The sequence below is a fragment of the Engystomops pustulosus genome, chromosome 2, assembly GCF_040894005.1.
Source record: "Engystomops pustulosus chromosome 2, aEngPut4.maternal, whole genome shotgun sequence".
In the NCBI taxonomy this organism is placed as follows: Eukaryota; Metazoa; Chordata; class Amphibia; order Anura; family Leptodactylidae; genus Engystomops; species Engystomops pustulosus.
In genome coordinates, this window is record NC_092412.1 from 62,725,076 (window position 1) to 62,744,396 (window position 19,321).

General features: G+C 40.3%; 1 protein-coding gene across 2 annotated transcripts in view; it reads right to left on the minus strand.

The window, feature by feature from the left end:
- Nucleotides 1–19,321, minus strand: part of LRP1 (LDL receptor related protein 1) — a 192,610-nt gene that overhangs the window by 114,049 nt on the left and 59,240 nt on the right. For both annotated transcript variants that reach the window (XM_072134915.1, XM_072134914.1), the window contains exon 3: nt 7,847–7,984. In XM_072134915.1, coding sequence (XP_071991016.1) covers nt 7,847–7,984 — 138 coding nt within the window. The remainder of the gene's footprint in view (nt 1–7,846; nt 7,985–19,321) is intronic.

Below are 19,321 nucleotides of genomic sequence, written 5' to 3' on the forward strand. Positions count from 1 at the left end.
TGAGATGAGTTAAGTTTAGAGGTTCAGGGAAAGCGTCACTTTAGAATCTCATCTTTCAGATCACATCAGGCTTGAGCTACAAAAATGTGAGTTACAAAAATGGACAGACAGTTAAACAAAAAGGTGGGAACTGGTTCTTTATCTTCCATTAGCATCTGAAATGTGTCTTTAACTGTCTGCATCTCAGGTTCTGTAGATCAAGCCTTATGCACTCTTAAGGACAAGATTTATATCTTTAATTTGAGACCAAAGACTGTTTTAGGTACTAGAGAAGCAAAGTTAGGGGGGTCTGATGTGACAATCCACCTGCTGCCTATCTCAAGCCGAATATAATTATTCTCAGTTCATTTTTACATGACTTTGAATAAGTAAACAGTATTTCTTTCTAGAAAGGACATTTCATCCCCTACCTGAGGATACTAGTAGTTTAATGGGGTACAATCTATTTACAGGCTGTGGTTTCATGTGATCAGATACATACATGGGGTAGATGTTTGCAAATGTAACTCTCTCAATGCTCAAATGCTCTCAATATTCCACACAGCAGCATGTTCTAGCAGTGAGACCTGCCAATCAGGAACAAGGGCAATGCAAGTAAAATTTACTATGCAGGACTCACATCAGGTTAGTTGATGTTTGTAATTTTGCAGCCATGGAAAGGAACCATCAGGGATATGGGCAATGCTTTTTAATCATAGTTTTTAATGTTTTATTTAAGTTTATTTAAGTATTATTTTTTGGGGGTGGGTTAATATAAATGGCAGGTTCCCTTTCAATTGGCTTTTTTCTAGGTTTTGTGCTCTTAACTAGGTAAAGCCGGATTGTGGAGGATACTAAATTCTCCACTTAGCATCCATTTTTGATTCATCTGTCCATTTTTAACAGACAAACTGATGTTTTTTTTAACATCCATTTAAAAAAAATGATTATTGTTACAGTAAACTTTTTGACACTCAATCGTGTATCCCAACAATCAACCATTTTTTTCCGGGTGGCACTCTAATGCTATTCAAGCGCTGACCTCGTCTTGCACCTAGCATATAAAAATTGCAAAATAAACAGAATTGGTGAATGATGAATCAGAGGTTTCCAACTGTGTATATTGTGACAAACCAAACTCCACCACCAAACATGCTGACTAAACAGATGCTACCTCCAGAATTGTGAAGTTCAAAAAAACTGAAGATACTCATCATGGGTGATCCTGAAACTGACCAGAGACGGGTCTATTAGATAATTATTTGAAAAAAAAATCTCTTTACAAACCTTTGTACATGACCATCACCAACTACAGAAATATACACTGTAATATCCAAGATATTATTGGTAGTTAAGGGCTTCAGTATGCTTCTGGTCCCAGGACAACCTTGTCACTACAGTTCCCCTCGTCCAAAAGTAATCAACTGAGGATAGTGGGGCGTGGATTAGCCTCTCGGCGCAGTGTGAAGAAAGGCAAATCCACGCAGTGTGAAGAAAGGCAAATAGCCTCTGCGATCCCACCTGCCTGCGTGGGCTCAGTCAACACCCTGGCTCTTCTGTAGCTTCCGGATCCTTCTTAGTTCTGTGCATGCGCAGTAGCTCTAAAGGAGCCAGACCACTAAAGAAGAGTGAGGGTGCAGGTAGGTGGCATCGCAGAGACTAGTGGGTCGTGGAGTAACCTTTGCTCCCATTGGCCGGGGAGGCTACTCCACACCCAGTAGCCTCTGCCAATAATTAGCATATTAGTTTTATAAAGTGTAGTTTAGTTTAGAAAGTGCATTAGGATTTGATAAGAAAAGCTTAAGGCTAAGCACGTTACTAACAACCTACCATCAGATGTACCTTTAACTATTGAGGAGCATTTTAAAACCTAATAACACCTAAACTGAAGGCTTTACCACTGGATATATGACAGTCTGTAATTACAGATCACTGGAGATGTGTATCCTATAAATACAGTGCAATATGCATGGATGGGGGAGGGTTAATGGAAATCTGAACTAATGACCCTAGTGTCCATTTTTATTAATTGAGTCCATAGATGGTCAAGTATTTTACACTTGTGTGCCAGCCAAGTGTACCTAGAAATGATTTTCATTCGCTGGCATTTTGTGCTGTATGTCAGAGTCTCCATGAATTTTACATTGGAAATAGTGGATAAAACAAATGTTTACCTTGTAAAAGAAAGACTACAGTGCAAGGGAATTAGGACCATCTCCAGCTCTCTGGGACATCATTAAAGAGTAGAAGAGGAGGATGTTCTCCGAGAACACAAAGTGGCCATTGTGGCAGGCCCGGCAGCTGAGTGCCTCTTGCACTTGTACTGTGTCAAATCAATGTAGCCCGGAGAGGCCTGATGAATCGTGATGAGAGGGATGGCCACGAATCATTTGCAATTCTTTCATTTAGCTTTCTGCAAGTTCACTCCGCCATAAAAAGGAAAGTACGATCTCTTACAGGAAGAGCTGCTGGCTGTGGCCCATTGCAATTAAAAGAGGAATAATTGGTAGTCTCAAGGGGTGCGGAAAATTCAGGGCATGTTATCAGCACATGGAGATCAGTGGATCTTAGGGGGACAGATATTAATCCCATACAGCATGTGTGAAGCATGTATAGACAATATAATTTTCCTGTACTATTGGATGTCAAAATCTACATTGCCACAGAATAGGATAAAAAAATGACTAATATTTGGATAATTAATATTATTATTGAAAATCCATGTGATTGAAGCCAGTATTATTCTAAAAATACTTTTATTGATGGCTACTGTTGGAGCTTCTCCTGGCCACCCTTCATTACTAGATCTTTAGTAACAGATAGTGGAGATACCCAACCACCTAACTGATTCAGCGAATGAAGGAGTCGAGAGAGAGAACTCCTAAAGGAGGGGTTAATGAGAGGGTTGAGAGACAAGCCGCTTCCTTACTCAGGAATTCTCTTTAGCAAGTCACACAAACACAGCTAGTGTCCCTTTCAACCACCTCAATCATCCTTTTAACTCTTTACACATGAGATTAGACTGTGTAAGAGTTAAAGGGTGGTTGAAAGACTTTGGCTGTATTGTGTGCCTAAAGAGAATGATGAGGGAGCATATTTTTCTTCAGTGAGCCACACAAAGCCACCTTCTCTCTCTGCCCCCTTTTAACTCTTTACACATTATTATCCAGCTCTGAAAAGAGATTACACTAAGGGAAATATTCTGTAGGCATGCAAAAAGTTAATATTTAGCCTTCTTATCTGTTTCAAGTGGACAGACATTATAAAGCTTTTAGATATATCTCTCCAGGAGAAACAGCAGAGAAAAATTCCATAGAAGCTTCTGTACTTAAAAGGACACCTTTCATCAGGACTCTATCACTATTTCTGTCATCTCTAGCTGTTGGAGCAGCTCACAAGGATCCATTCCAGCCTTTATCTAGTCAAATCATACATTAATCATTCTAAAATCATATTTTCTTTATTATGTAAATGAGGCTGGTCACATGGTCAGAGGCAGTGATGTCACCGCTGTTCCTCCTCCCGTCTCCTCCCCCTGCTCATGTCTGTGTGTAATGTATAGTAAAGCATTGCTAGTGTCTGTGCTTTATCTGTTGACATGCTCTCCCTCCTAATACATGTGAGAGACACAGACATCAGCTACACAAGTACCTGACATGTTCTGCTATAACATGGCTGCCTGAAGCTGTTGTATCACTCCTATACACACACAGGCTGCAGAGGCTGCCAGCACCAGGAAGCACACGGAGAAGCCATTACACAATTTTACAGGCTGTCAGTCATGTGTATAGGAGTATCACATACACACACAGGCTCCACGGGCCACAAGCGCCAGCACCAGGAAGCACATGGAGGAGCCATTACACCATTATACCTCACATCATTATACAGGCTGTCAGTCATGTGTATAGGAGTATCTCATACACACAGGTTGCAGGGGACGCCAGCACCAGGAAGCACATGGAGGAGCCATTACATCATTATACAGGCTGTCAGTCATGTGTATAGGAGTATCTCATACACACACAGGCTGCAGGGGGCGCCAGCACCAGGAAGCACATGGGGGAGACATTACACCATTATACCTCACATCATTATACAGCCGGTCAGTCATGCACTGGGGGGTGTGGCTGTTCCTCCCACTCATGAATAAGCTGGACAGCATGAATATGATAATGACTCATTGGACATCTCACAGGTCATTTGCATACAGCTTTAGGACCTGATTGCTTAAGTTTACAGGCATGTAGAGAGACAATGAAGGGATCAATAAATAAATACTTACCAAACACACACACAACATCACTACAAACAAAGACTGTTACACAAGTGACATCAAAAACTACCCACATGACTGATTTCAGGAGGTGAACAGCTTAGGCGAGAAAGTGGCCATAGTGGTCATGGCTTGCCAGCACCTCAACTCAGACTGGTGGGAAGCACCAGAGGTAGAAAGATGGGGCGTTTCTACCTTTGTCTCAATTTTTCATTTGGCTCCCATAGCAGTCAAAGGGGGACCTTTCCACATACACTGCAATCATTATAGGGGTTGACAATTTTACCTCATGTTTTTTTGTAATGTGCCAATACGCATCTATGAAATGTTCTACAATTTTTTTTTTCAAGTGTAAAGAAAAAACCCTGGTTCAGAAATCTTTTACCTCATCAGTTGCCATTCCTGTCCGTAAAATGGCTGAAAATTGAGGGTCGTCTGATCACGGTCCATGACTTATCTACCTTCCAGGACCTTATAGAAAATCTACCAACAAAATCCATTGTGATAAACCAGGGACACAGGAATAAGACATCCTTAACGAGAATCTACTCACAAAATGTCCTGATTTACCAATAAATAATCACCCTAATATCCTGCCCCACATATTATTACACAAAACATGAGGAAAAGTGACCAATCCCTTTAAATTGGTGGAATCTTCTGACATCTCTCATATCTCAAGTATAAACCTAACCACTGACAATATTGCAGGTAAAATGTGCAGTAGTCCTTTAAGAGGTTACACAAGGCATATCTTATTACCCATCCAGCAGAATAATCGCTTGTTTATTACCCACAGTTCTATGTAATCTATGAAGTGGTTTTAGGAGCTGATAAGGATCCCTTACGGCATGCTAGGATGAAGTCACAAAGATTTATTCCTTTAACCATACCCACATCATTAATCACTCTCCCTAATAGTGTATTTATGCCAACTTTTATTACATGGAAACATGTGGACCTGGTGCCAAACAAGACGCATAACAACCTGCTGTAAAAAAAAAGATGAGGTGCTGTCCAAAACCACAAAAGCCACAGATAAAACAAGTCATTAGAAACAAAGGATTTTCTGATGGTACATTCAAGGAAGACTCTCTAGAAACAAGCCCATGGGCCATGCGTGTAAGGTGCACTCCGAGTCCAACCAGAAATGACTCAGCTTTAACCAAAACCATATCAAAAACACTGAAGACTTATTTTAAAAAAAGTGTGCAACAAAAACTGCGTGCCCTCTAGATTTAAATGATTCCATGGGCCTCCTCATTACCATTTTACATGAGCAAAGGTTGGTGAAAGATGAAGCCAATTTTCCACTCATTGCAAATTTATTCATAAATTTATCTTTATCAGACTAATTAAAAAAGAAAAACATATTTTTGACTAGCTAGAAAAAAAATCATAAATTCTATTCATCACAAATGATTACGAGGATCTATCAGGGATGAGCTGCAGCGACACCAAAAAATTTATTTTGGAGCAATTTGTAAAGAAAAAGGAAGGGGCTGTGCTGTGTCCCATGAAGAGACCTCACACACCTGTGCACCAGAGTGCTCAAAGTCCAGCTACAATCCCAGAATACAAATGAAGTCCTGCTGCTACTAAAAGCACACAAAGAGATATAGTTAAACAGATCTCCAGGAGTGTTACCTAACACTGTGTGCAGCTTTGTATGGTGACATCTACTGAAGTAGATGCTGTTGATATGTCATTGTTGATCATACAACATATTTTGTCTCTCACTTTATTATATGGTTAGGTTGGATTTATTTTGCTTTTTATGATGTGTGCCCAGTCTTGATGGTCATCAAAAAGATATCCTGTCTTGGTGGCCGTCAAAAACAAATCCAGTATTGTGGCCGTTTACCAGATATCCAGTACTGGGGGGCCAACTAAAATTTGTCATGGTTTATGGACAAGAAAAGAGAATGTTTTCAGTACAACAAATTACATCTGGTAATTGTCTATTGATGCAGATGAATAGCGCTCAGCGCACGAGAAGTACTTTACATATAATACATTCAGGTGGCAGATTGTATTCTCTTCCATACAGCCGGCTAAAGTGTCTTTCAGGTAGAAAAATTTTTACCCTGACAAAGACTGGCTAAGCAATCAGAAGAGAAAGAAGTCCATTCCACTCAATGGGGGATATGTATCACAAAACGCTTCTAGTTGCCCATGACATTTTCCAACAACTGTTTATAAAACTAAAGAAGAGCTCCGATTGGTTTCCATGGGTAACTAGAATAGTTTTACCTCAGACATTTCTAAAAAATCTCCCCCCATGTTACCAAAGATGTGGAATATACTGGACAGCTGGTCCAATTCTGCACTAAAATTAGAAATATTCTTAATTATGATTATCACAACAAAAACAGAAGTTACTGAAAACCATCAGTTGATTTGATTTTTTTCCTTTCAATAAACCCTAGGGTGCCTAATAGCTCATAGAGTAAACAGCAACACTATAGGCTACTGGTGGTCATATCAACTAATTGCCACCCACTTCCCTTCTGTTTAGGAGCAGTAAAGTTTGATAACTGCACCTAACAGGTTAACTTCTGCAATCGGCACCAGCATAATCCAGCAATACAACAGACACCTTCCCTGAAGCCTTTGCGCCATCATTATGCACCCTTAAAGGAAATCTAGCATTTGATTTCATGCATTACAAACTAAACATACCTTGAGGATGTTGTAGCTATACTGATGCAGAAGCATATCTTACATATCTTGCTGAAAAAGCAATTATGACATTCAGGATTGCATGCTTCTTCCAGACAGGACTAATCAACCTGAGCTGGATGATTCATACACAGCAGCTGGGGGACGGTGCAGTGTTTGATTAATTCTGCCTGTCAGTAATTACATCATTCTCCTGAGCAGTGTAAGAGGAAAAGCACTGGGCCAGGCAAAGGAGCGACAGAGACTCATTATTTTTATCATTAATTGTTTTTTTCAGCAAAACCACTCAGTTCAGGGATTAAACAAGATATATTTCTGCATCAGTGTAGCTACAGCATTCTCAAGGTATGTTTGCTTTACAATGTATGAAAGCAAATGGTAGGTTTCCTTTAAGGCATGTATGTATGTCGTGGTACTGTTAAAGTGTGAAGGAATTGATTTTAATATTTTATATGTAAATAAATATATTTCGATATTTCTGCATTTATATTTCAGCTTTTTATTTTTAAAAGTTAACAGACAGCAAAGTGCATAAAGAGATCACCAAAAAGACCACCTCCTTGAGCAATCTAATTCTACGCATAGAAAGATCAGAAATGTAAAGGGTTAAATAACAAAATTATACGGAAACATAATCCACAAAACTGTATATCAATATGTTCACCGCCTCTTGCTCTATAACATGCTGCTACCCGCTAGACTGCATTTTTATGTGACTACAATATAAAACACTACCTGCAACCCCTTATGAGGGAGCTCTCACGTTAAATAATAAGAAATGGAACAAATAGAAATATCCTTATCCAGGCTTTTTGTCCGTCTTGTCAAGGCCATTACACATTTCAATCTTTCAATTCAAGTGCCATCAATGGGAAAAAAAGGAAAAGAAAATATGAGCACACCCCTTACCCCTACAAAATGGTCCTTCATCGGAGCGATCTGGACAGTCTGGATGGCCATTACAAAGCTTACTCATAGGCATACAGATTTCCGTGCCTATACAGTTATGTTCGTTGGGTTGACACTTCGATATCTTGCTTTGTGGACCTATTTTGATAAAAATGGGAAAGAAAAACTAAATTAAAAGAAATTAGGTCATAATTAAAAAAATGTAAAAAATATTTAAGTTTAGAAAACCTGCTAAAATTGGACATAATAAATAGGAAATGTTACAAATTGAGCAGAGAGTGGCCCAATATTGATACAGAAAGTAAATAGGAAAAACGTATAATTTTTCAGCATGCAAACAATAACAATAATTTGCTGAAATGTGAATAAGCCTTAAAAGTAAATTTAACCTGGTAGATCCTTTGCGAGAATCTATTTGATCGTAGATTTGGCACAAAGCCGTGCTTCAGGCACCGAAGTGCTTCCCTTTGGACAAATCTTGTAAAATGGTGGCTAGCTACTGCAGTCATTCATCCCAGAGCTAAAGGAGGGGGCTGGTCGAAGGATTTGGGAGTTTATGAAACAACTGAGCTTTAGAGAACTAGAGGGGTTATTAACCAATTTCCAGGACAACTGTAGCAACACTGGTAAGGACAAATATGGTAGATTAGGGGAGGAACCAAATATTTTCAAAATTTAGCAAAGTGAACTCATCTCTGTCATTATCGGACACTTGGTAGGCCCCAATACATACTAGATAATCATAATTGTACAAATGACACCATGGTAATGGAACACTAACATCCCAGAGGAAATACTTAAAATTTGTACTCCAATTTTCCAACACAATGCATCCCCTGTACATACAGTGCAGAGATGAAACAAGAGCTGGGCATATAGGACCAAGTCTGGTACAATAAAGAATGATGAACATACAAGATGGATGATGATTGTGCAAAAAATAAAAGTGATAAAAGTCAAAGAATGAAAACTCTCATTAGGTTTGAACACCAAGGGATGAAAATAAAAGGTGCTAGTAGAAGGCGTCGCACAGAAATCCCAGCTGAACCGCAAACCGCTATTTAGCATAGTTTCCAGACAGCATCTTCCCATTCATATAGTCGCCCCACGCTCCCTCCCTCTCTCCTCATATAGGAAGTCTCCACAGAAAGTATTGGGAAGAGACTAGATACCCCGTGTATGACAGGTCAAGGATACAGCACCTGCTGCCTTAAAACAAAAGAAAATGCAAATAAAGAAATCTGTACCAAAGATATGAAAAATGGATCAAGTGATGATACACAAAATTAATAGCTATGAACACCAACTATACATAACTGTCAATAATAATAATCTTTATTTATATAGCGCCATCTAATTCTGCAGCTCTTTACACATTCTGGAAACATATACAAATATAATATTAAATTACAGAGTAATAACAGTCATATAGAACAATAGGAGTGAGGGCTCTGCTCACAAGAGCTTACAGTCTATGAGGATGATGGGGAGACACAAGAGCTTACAGTCTATGAGGATGAGGGGGTGACACAAGAGCTTACAGTCTATGAGGATGAGGGGGGTGACACAAGAGCTTACAGTCTATGAGGATGAGGGGGTGACACAAGAGCTTACAGTCTATGAGGATGAGGAGGTGACACAAGAGCTTACAGTCTATGAGGATGAGGAGGTGACACAAGAGCTTACAGTCTATGAGGATGAGGGGGTGACACAAGAGCTTACAGTCAATGAGGATGAGGGGGTGACACAAGAGCTTACAGTCTATGAGGATGAGGGGGCACACAAGAGCTTACAGTCTATGAGGATGAGGGGGCACACAAGAGCTTACAGTCTATGAGGATGAGGAGGTGACACAAGAGCTTACAGTCTATGAGGATGATGGGGAGACACAAGAGCTTACAGTCTATGAGAATGAAGGGGATTGACACAAGAGCTTACAGCCTATGAGGAGGAAGGGGGTGACACAAGAGCTTACAGTCTATGAGGATGATGGGGAGACACAAGAGCTTACAGTCTATGAGGATGAGGGGGTGACACAAGAGCTTACAGTCTATGAGGATGAAGCGGCTGACATGAGGTATAAGAGCTTGTGTAATGGCCCAGCCATTCTTTTTCAGGTAAAAATATAAAATAATTAATTCATTACTGGCATATGGAGATACACTGGTTTAAGAATATAGAAATTATATACATACACACATATAAAAGGGGACAGCAGCACCTGTTCTAGACAGGTGACTTGGGTGTTAATCCTGGAAACTTGACAGGGATAACACGAGGAACACACAATGCAAAGAATTGGCAGCACTCCAAGATTAAAGGTGAAAAATTAAGATACTTTTATTTCCATGTGTGTGTATATATATGAGAGAGAGCGAGATAAAGATAGATAGAGAGAGAATTCTGAGTAGAACATATGAAGGTTTTGGCATTAAGCTAAAAGCGGACACCCTCTTTACTATAAGATGCTTGAGTTTCTGACACCTGGAACGCCCGGGAGAGCGGTGGTTCTTGTACATGGCGCAGGTATTACAGCTCAGCCCCCTCACAGACATCAATCACAGCACTTGCAGTACATTTGTGCAGGTGTCAGATCCCCAATATCTGATATTGATAAGCTCTCATAAAGCTCGGCTGATCAAATATTTTCAGGAAGGAAAAAATTTAAATACAGTACTGTTGTAAACAGATAATATACTCCAGTATAATCTTTAAAAGAGGTTTTATAATATTTCTAATAAATGCCGAGGTTACATACCTGAATACACACATAAATCCAGAGAGGCTTACAGACATTCTGAAGTCTGGTCCATAGGGTGGGTGCAGCTTATAGTAGCATCAAGCACTATAGTATTGTCTCATAGCACTACTCCTGCTCTGTGTTCTCAAAGCATTACATTTTTTTAATTGTTTATTTTCCATTAATTTACATTTCATCACATTTTGTGTACATCTTGGTGCCGTTCTCCAATATGAGTGCCTCTCCCCTCTTTGGATACTATACTGTCAGGTGAAGGAACATCAGTGGCATAACTAGACCGGCATGTTTTCTTCTGTCAGGTGTATAGACTAACTTTTGTACCTAATCTGAGTAGACACAGATTTTTTTTTTTAATACCTGCAGACTAAAAAATGTGAGGTCTGCATTGTCTCCTGCTTGACCACTAGATGGCAGCACATATGACAGGTGGATACTAATATAGAGTTATAGGGAATCTACAATTAAAATCCATCATGATAAACCAGGGAAAATTACTAATAAATCCAGGCACAGTGACTATGGTAATCTTCTTATATTTGTTATCCAAGACGTTTAAAAAATTATGCTAATTAGCCTGAAGGGATCCTAGGGCGTGATCAGAGTCCCTCAGTGCTGCAGCTTCACAAACAGCAACAATGAGTAAAAGATGTCTCACCAACCAGCAGGAGGTGTAGGGGGATGGGAAAACTTCTCTTATCAACTGCCTGTGAGCACTGAGGGGCTCTGGTAACACCCCACAGAGCCCTTAATTCGCATAAATGGTCATGGATAACAAATATAAGGAGATGACCACAGTCACGGTGCCTGGATCTATTAGTAAGTGTCCCTGGTTTATCATGATGGATTTTGATGGTAGATGTTCTTTAAAGCTAATGCACTTAGCAGCATTTAGTAGGTTACACCTTTTGTTGGTGGAGAAATAGTGCACCAGCCTATGTCTTTGTTTCCTGCTATTAATAACAGATATGTAATGAAGCGTCCATCAAAGTCTATGTGGAATGGATGGTTAACAGATGGCTTCCACTTAAAGTTTCTGTTATGTTTTCCTTAAACTGAGATTGTAAAGATAAATCCAGACACTGGTCTGAACTGGGTCTCAAACAGCTAAAAAGACAGAGGAAATGCAAAAAAAATAAAAATAAGGAATATTCAGAATAAAATTAATAAATACATTTACTTTACCTATCAGACACATTGACATTACTGTAAACATTTGTGTTTACAAAACGCATCATAAACGCAGTGTTATGATTGAGTTAACATATGTGTTAACCAAAAGCACATGTTAACACATTGTTAACGTGTTCATTAGCATCGCACTTGCATTGCATTTTGTAAACGCAAATGTTAACAGTAATGTAAATAGGCAAATCACCTCTCAGCGTTTCATAACACAACGTGTGACCGCACATCTAATAGGGGGCACACACATAACAGCCCTCATCTATGTCCTTTAAGTATAGGAGAACACATTAGAAACATTGCTATCCTCAGACTTTCATTTCCCAATGTGCTCGGCTCCAATGCCTGGACTTGTCCGCTCCGGGCTACACATGTTTACATGGATAATGGTTTGCTATTTAAACTCTTAAAGAGAGAATAGAAACTTTTTTCACATTTACACAAGTCATAAAAGGGATTGGGCCCCGCTGACACACATAATGTCCTGCCAAACACTCTGTACATAGATTGCGTGTCACTATTGACACAGCAGAATCCCCCACAGCAGGTCAAAAGGTAACCTTTCCCCTCTCCGCTAATAAAGTGCCCATATGGTCCACCACCAGCATAGGGATCTGCATGTGGATACAATTTCACAGCCCGGGTTTTCTGAATTACACCCTGGGTCATTCCTTTAGACAGATCATTACACTAAATCCAATCCACGCCATACAGTAGGCAAGGTAGTGAATGACCAAAAAAGAAGAATTTTCATGTGACAATAATAAATATTCGCCAGCCCTGTACACATCATGGTGGTCACATCCAAACAGAGTAATATGAAGAAGGAGGAATGAGTGACCTGCTCGCAAGAGCTTACAATCTAAAGCGGGTCTACAACCACATTTGTAAAGTAATGTATAACCAGTATCGGACTTGATTCTACCTACTGCTAAATGGGAACATTGCATTCATAATTTTAGCCTAGGCTGAAATTATGTGTTTCCAACTGTGGTAATCCTCTTAGATTTATTATCCATGGTCTCCTTCTGTCTATGGGGTGGTGGGGTGTTACCAGAGCCCCTCCATGATGCAGTTTCACTATGCAGGAAAATGTTAGCCCCTCCCAATGTGTGAGATTACAGCAGGAAGAGGAAGTGGAAACCTGCTCCTGCACAGTAAACCAGCCAGTGAAGCCACAGAAAACACCCAGAGAACTTTTGGCTCATTAGCATAATTTTAAAAGTTGATTTTAGAAGGAACGAAGCCACGAACAAATATAAAGAGATTACCACAGTCACGGTGCCAGGATCTAGGAGTAAATGTCCCTGGTTTATCAAGATGGTAGATTTCCTTTGAGGGGTCCCATATATTTTGGCAGCCAGAGGACTCCTTATATTCTCATTTATATTTTAATATACTTATTATTGACAACATGAATATCAAACATTGTGTATGTCTGACATTTATGTTATCAATAATAAGTATATAAAAATATAAATGAGAAAGTAAGGAGTAAAAACTGGTTAAAGGGACAGTTTAATTTTACCTTCATTTAGCTGAAAGATTAATATCCACCGTGTTATGTAGTGAGATTTCTCTGGGACAATTACAATACTTCTCTGTTGTAAAAGCCCTTCATGTGATGTGGGGAGCACTTCCTGAAGCAGATTACATGTGTAGTGTCAGCTGAGTCCTCAAGCTCAGAGATTTGCCACCTTAATGCCGTCCATAAATTGCATGTTTACAGCCAGAAGACTGAACTTTGTTCTAATTACCTCCATAAGACGTATATGTTCTTAGACCCCGGGCATAGAGATTTCTTCATATAGACTGGATTAATTCCATCATTGTAAACATTCCTGTTTCTACTAAGCAGTGGTCATTTAGGGAAAGCCATTTTCTTGACGTGCTCCAACATGCGTCTCTTGTCACATTGCAGAGACTAGAACAGCTGGGTGTAGAAGACGCTACAGATTTTCTTTCTCCTTCACTTATTCCCCAACTGTGTCCATCCAGCAGACAGCGGAGTCAAAGTGTGTCCTCAATGTGTGACAAGCATGTCAACTCATAACATGAGGAATGCTCAGCAAATTCTCTAACGATGCCATAAGCACCACATTTCTTACAATACTGGAGGATACATCTGGTGCTTGTTTGTCTCCAGTAGCTTTACACCTTCTACAAAAATTGTAGAAAAATTTTGACACAACATAAGTATAGAATCCTTAGAATATTCTGGATTTATATAGAGCCATCAAATGCTGTAGCACTTTACAGATTCTGGGTAACATATACACATAAAATAAGACATCACAGATTAATAACAGTAATGTGAAACAATAGGAGTGAGGGTCCTGCTCACAAGAGCTTACAGTCTATGAGGATGATGGGGAGACACAAGAGGTATAAGAGCTTGTATAATGGTCCAGCCATTTTTATAAATAAATAAAAATGCTGCTGCTTGAACCAACCATCAGCCACCATTTTATATAGAGAGTCCCAGCAGAGAAGCATTTTTTGGATAACAGACAGAGGGAGTACCCAGAGTTAGTTAATAAAGAGTTAAAATTGTAAGCAGTTAGCGAGTGTGATGTGCCTGCCTAAATAAATGAGTTTTTAGAGCATGTTTGAAGCTTTGGGGGTTGGGTATTAGTTGGATAGACTGGGGTAGAGCACTCCAGAGAATCGGTGCAGCTCTGGAGGAAAAGTCCTGGAGACGTGCGTGGGAAGTTCGAATCAAGGAAGAGAATAATCTAAAATCACTGGCAGATCGAAGAGACCCTGCTGCTTCACCCCCAAACCCTACCATCTTGTCAGGCTAGTCCTGAAAGTTTATAGTAAGAGGAATTTAGCCAAGGGGTTTCGATTTTCCTTTCTGTACATTGCTACAGAATTCTATCATTAATTGTAATTCTGCCCCAGTGACTATGGAACCTGTCACCAGGAATGTCATGTTTAGCTGGTGACTGGATACATTATCCTATGCAATGCAGCTTTTAAAAATTACTCTGAATCATTTAATTCATTTATAATAGTTTGTTTTACACTCCCTGGCTCCCTGTGTCCCCCTGAGTCCCAGGGGTGAGGCAGCTGCAGCCTATGTCAGTCTCCTCCACACTCAAGCAGCTCCCTCACCCCTTCCCACTTCCTGTCATGTGCATTGAACAGGCAGGGGAGGGAGGGGGATGGTGAGGAGAAGAAGAATGCATGAGGAAATAGGCTCACCGGAAGATTCATCAACGCTTCAATGCCATCTTTTGGCATAAATGCGTTGATATCATCGCAAATTCTTGCATGCCGCAAGAATTTTCTATTATAATAAAGCCTACACCACCTCAATGCCATGTCGGTGTGGAGGGGTGAGGCAGCTGTCGGAGTGGGAGGGCAAGGGGTATTCCTATGTACTTGTTTTTACACAAAACTATGCCAGGTCTGACCTGACATTGTTCGCCCGGCGGCCACAACACCTACAGGATACATAGATAAGTGTATTAGGTGGGACACAGGGGGACATACGTGTGCCAGCATATGATAAATTTCCCCATGGACTGCGGCAGCTGTAACCCCCCTAGGCCTCACAACATGCTGCTAGCAGGGAGCCAGGTTATGTAACATAAACTATTATAAACTACTGAAATGATTCAAAATCCTAATAAAATTATAAATAAATCAGCATACCATAGGCTAATGGATCCTGTCACCACCTAAAAATCGCTTCGCTTTAAATGAGCACAACTTTTTTCTGTATCTTTAAATACATAGAACTTTGATCAGAAAAAAAGGAATGACCTGCAACAAACCCGTTTTCACAATGCTGATAGTGGAGTTGTCCAAGTATTGTCATATGTAGCTGTGTTTGAGCCAGTTGTTACAAAGTTTTCACCAATATGCTGTTGTATGAAGACTTGATATTTCCCTATACCACATGTCTGCTTGCAATCAGGGAACTGGAAGATACATACAAGCAGCTTACTAACATATATAACAGTGAGAGAAAGTTGAGGTAATGTGTAAAATACTATTAACGTGGCTGGAAGTATGAAGAGGGTGCTACCGCTAGGAGAGTGCAGGGTGATCTAATCTAATGACAGCTGTACCCCTGGGCCATTGACAAGGGAACGTCTCCTCTAGAGGAAGGACAGTCTAATCATCACCAAAGCCAGGGATTCTTTACTGTAAGGGCAGTGAGACCGACTCAATGCCACAGAATGTCGTGAAGGTTGAGATGATCACTAGGGGTCTGGATGTGTGTTCATTTGGTTTAGCCTCTTGTTTGTGTCCGAGAGGACATTAGCATTCACTGGTCTTAATACATATATTTTATACATAGTTTATACGATTGAAAAAAGACACATGTCCATCAAGTTCAATCAATCAAAGGAAGGAATTGGACGAGGAAGGTTTTTAGGGGAAACAATTCTATTTAACATATCAGTCAATGTTATTTAGATGAAAAAAGGCATCTAGACCCTTCTTGAAGCTCTCTGCTGTCCCTGCTGTGACCAGCTCCTTAGGCAGGCTATTCCACAGATTGACAATTCTCATAGTAAAGAAGCCCTGTCGCCTCTGGTGCTAAAACCTTGTTTTCTTCAAAGAAAACATCTCCCTTCTTAATCGTCTCTTTTCCAGACTAAATAAATCTAGTTGTATTAATCTTTCTTCATAACTGAGACCCTCCCTACCGCTTATCATTTTTGTAGCTCTTTGTTGAACCCTCTACGGCTCCATGGCAGCTGCTTGACATTGCATGCTGTTATTTAATTTATGATCTACTAGTACCCCCAGGTCCTTCTCAACAAGGGACTCTCCAAGATTTACTCCAAAGGACATAGGTTGCCTGTGGATTATTAGACCCCAGGTACATAACCTTACATTTATCCACGTGGAATACTGACACTTGTCTATTTTATGCATTTATTTATAGATTCCAATCACAATTTTTTTGGTTTTGTCTGAATGATCTGTGGCAGATGGTGACAGTTTTGAGCCAATTTTCACATAACTTTAGAACAATTTTTTTTACAAGGAAAAGGATGAGTTTTCACATAAAAGAGGGAATTGTAGAAAGGTGTAAAATCTGGGGAAAGGCTCCCTTTAAATAGCTCTGCTTGCAGTCAATCAATAATCTGTTTACCAGCTTAGCTGGGCCTATTGTTCTGGGACCTATGTTTAAAGGGTATCCACAGGATGGGGCCTAACTCGCTGATCGGTGAAAGTCTCAGTGAAATTATGAGAACAGGGATCACCAAGACCCTCTCCAATCAGCAAGTACGGTCCTATCCTCTTGCTAGGGCCGAACTTGATTTGTGGGAAAACCCCTTTAAGCTAGATATATAATATCAGATTAGGGGGTCCAAATATAGCAACACCCATCAGATAACTGAATGAGTCTTTCATGCTCTGGAAGCACAGCTCTATATCTTGTGAAATGGCCATAAAATTGTAGTGAAGCTCTTCCTGAATTAAAGGGGTTGGACACTTTCCGATAAATCCCTGCCCTCTGAATATATACAGAACTTCTGGTTTCTCACACCTTCAGGTCTTTCCTAGTGGTGTCACCAACTGCACTTCCTTCTTTCACAGTATATCTCAATGAGAGTCATAATCTCCTTCTGCAGCTCCTCCTATTTATCAGTGCTCAGACATGTAAACACCAATCCACGGAGAGTCTGCAGAGAGCACAAATATAAGTATTAGGACTGCCGAATCACTTAAAGAGGACCGGTCACCCTAAAAAAACGCACTAAGCGCTGCTTTCTAAAGTAAGCTGCTCCTAGTATTACCCCAGGTGTAGCCTCCACGGACCGCCCCCTTATGAATACCACGTCTGCTGTGAGCTTGGTCCAACTTTCTAAAGGAACAGGAAACCCTGCCACATCTGGGGTGGCGCCAGGAGCTGCTTACTTTAGCTGCTTTTTTTAGGGCGACAGGTCCTCTTTAATGAACATTTAGGGATTATCTACAAGGCATTAAAGGCACATGAGCAACTAATGTAAAAGTGTAGCCAACCCCTTTAAATGGAAAAAAGTTGAAAAAACCATTCACTGCCACATAGCTCAGCTTCTTTCAATGCTCGATTAACAATACAGCAGCTCTTTCAGTAAATTGATATTGATGACCAAATCCAAAACTAGATCACTTATAGTAAAAGGAACCGGTCATCAGTTTTTCACATTTTAACCCAATGTAAACCAAATGTAGCAATATTCTCATACGAAACAATTGAGTACCAACGACAACCTAAAACTTTATACCCTTATCACTACCTGGCAAGAGGGCGGTTTAAGCCACACATCACTTGCAAGTGATGTAGCCAAAAGTGAGGGGTGAAGAGGTAGCAGATAGACTCCGAGACTCCCACAGAATTTGTGTGTCTGTCCTGGAAAGGTTTTAGGAGCAATGGATTTTTATTCTAAAAGAAGACTTTAGACCAGTCTGAATATTTCCACAGGAACATTGATTGGTGAACATTGGGTGAAAACCTGATGATAGGTTCTCTTTTAATGTAGTGAAAAACCAAAACAGATTTTGTAAGCCAAATGTATTGGACACACAGCGGCAAGCCCTTCTACAAGAAACCACCACTGTGGCATGTCCAGGGCTTATCTAATCCTATGGATTAAAGAAGTAACTTAAGTGACTGCAAAAGGATATATTGACCGATAATGGAAAAATGTTATTAGAAAGTGAATAATCTTTATTTGCTGGAACCACTATGCACCTTTAAAGCCACGGCAGGCAGTCAGAATTTAGGAGAAATGTCCATGGGAATGATGAATAACTGTGCAGTGTATAGCGAGGGCTGCCGCCTGTTTGTTTGTTGTCCCATATTTATTTTTGACATAACGTGCAGTTCCCGGTCCACAGCCTACACGTAGCACACTGTGGCTTTGTGCTCAGCACTCCGTCACAGGCTATGGCCGGCAGATTGCTCGCACCAAACACCAGCTAACATGAATGAGACACTGTGAGATGGAGCTTGTGAGGACTGAGGTCTCTAGGGTGGATACAGCCACCAATTACCAAACACACAGACAGGCTTAATCATGGACTTTCTTCCCAGGGAAGGGTGGGACCAAAGGCTATCTACTAATGAATGACCCCATTAACTTCCAGCTTCTTATGTGCGACGCCCTCCTCTAAAGGTTCCACCCCTTGGCCCAAGATAGTTTATAATATATATCACTTACATGAATATATAATGTGATACGAGTTATATAAAATATGTGCAGAATAAGCCACCACGACAGCCGAACCAGGCAGTAGTAAACCAACTAATCCATATATCCCTCTAAAACGGACTGTCTGGGGTGAGCTAGGAGACCCCAATATACATAAGCCCATGAGAATCCGGAACCATGTGGCGACCTGCATGATGGAAGGAGCTGACGCAAAACTGCCTGACATCTATACTGTAATGTAACCACGCTTGAGTATTACACAATTGTTCCACGGAGATGCAGGGACTTCTTGTATTATCTAGAACTATGATGCCAGGACTCGCATCAAATAAGCAATGTTTGGTCTGTGAAAGGCGGCCACCACACAGT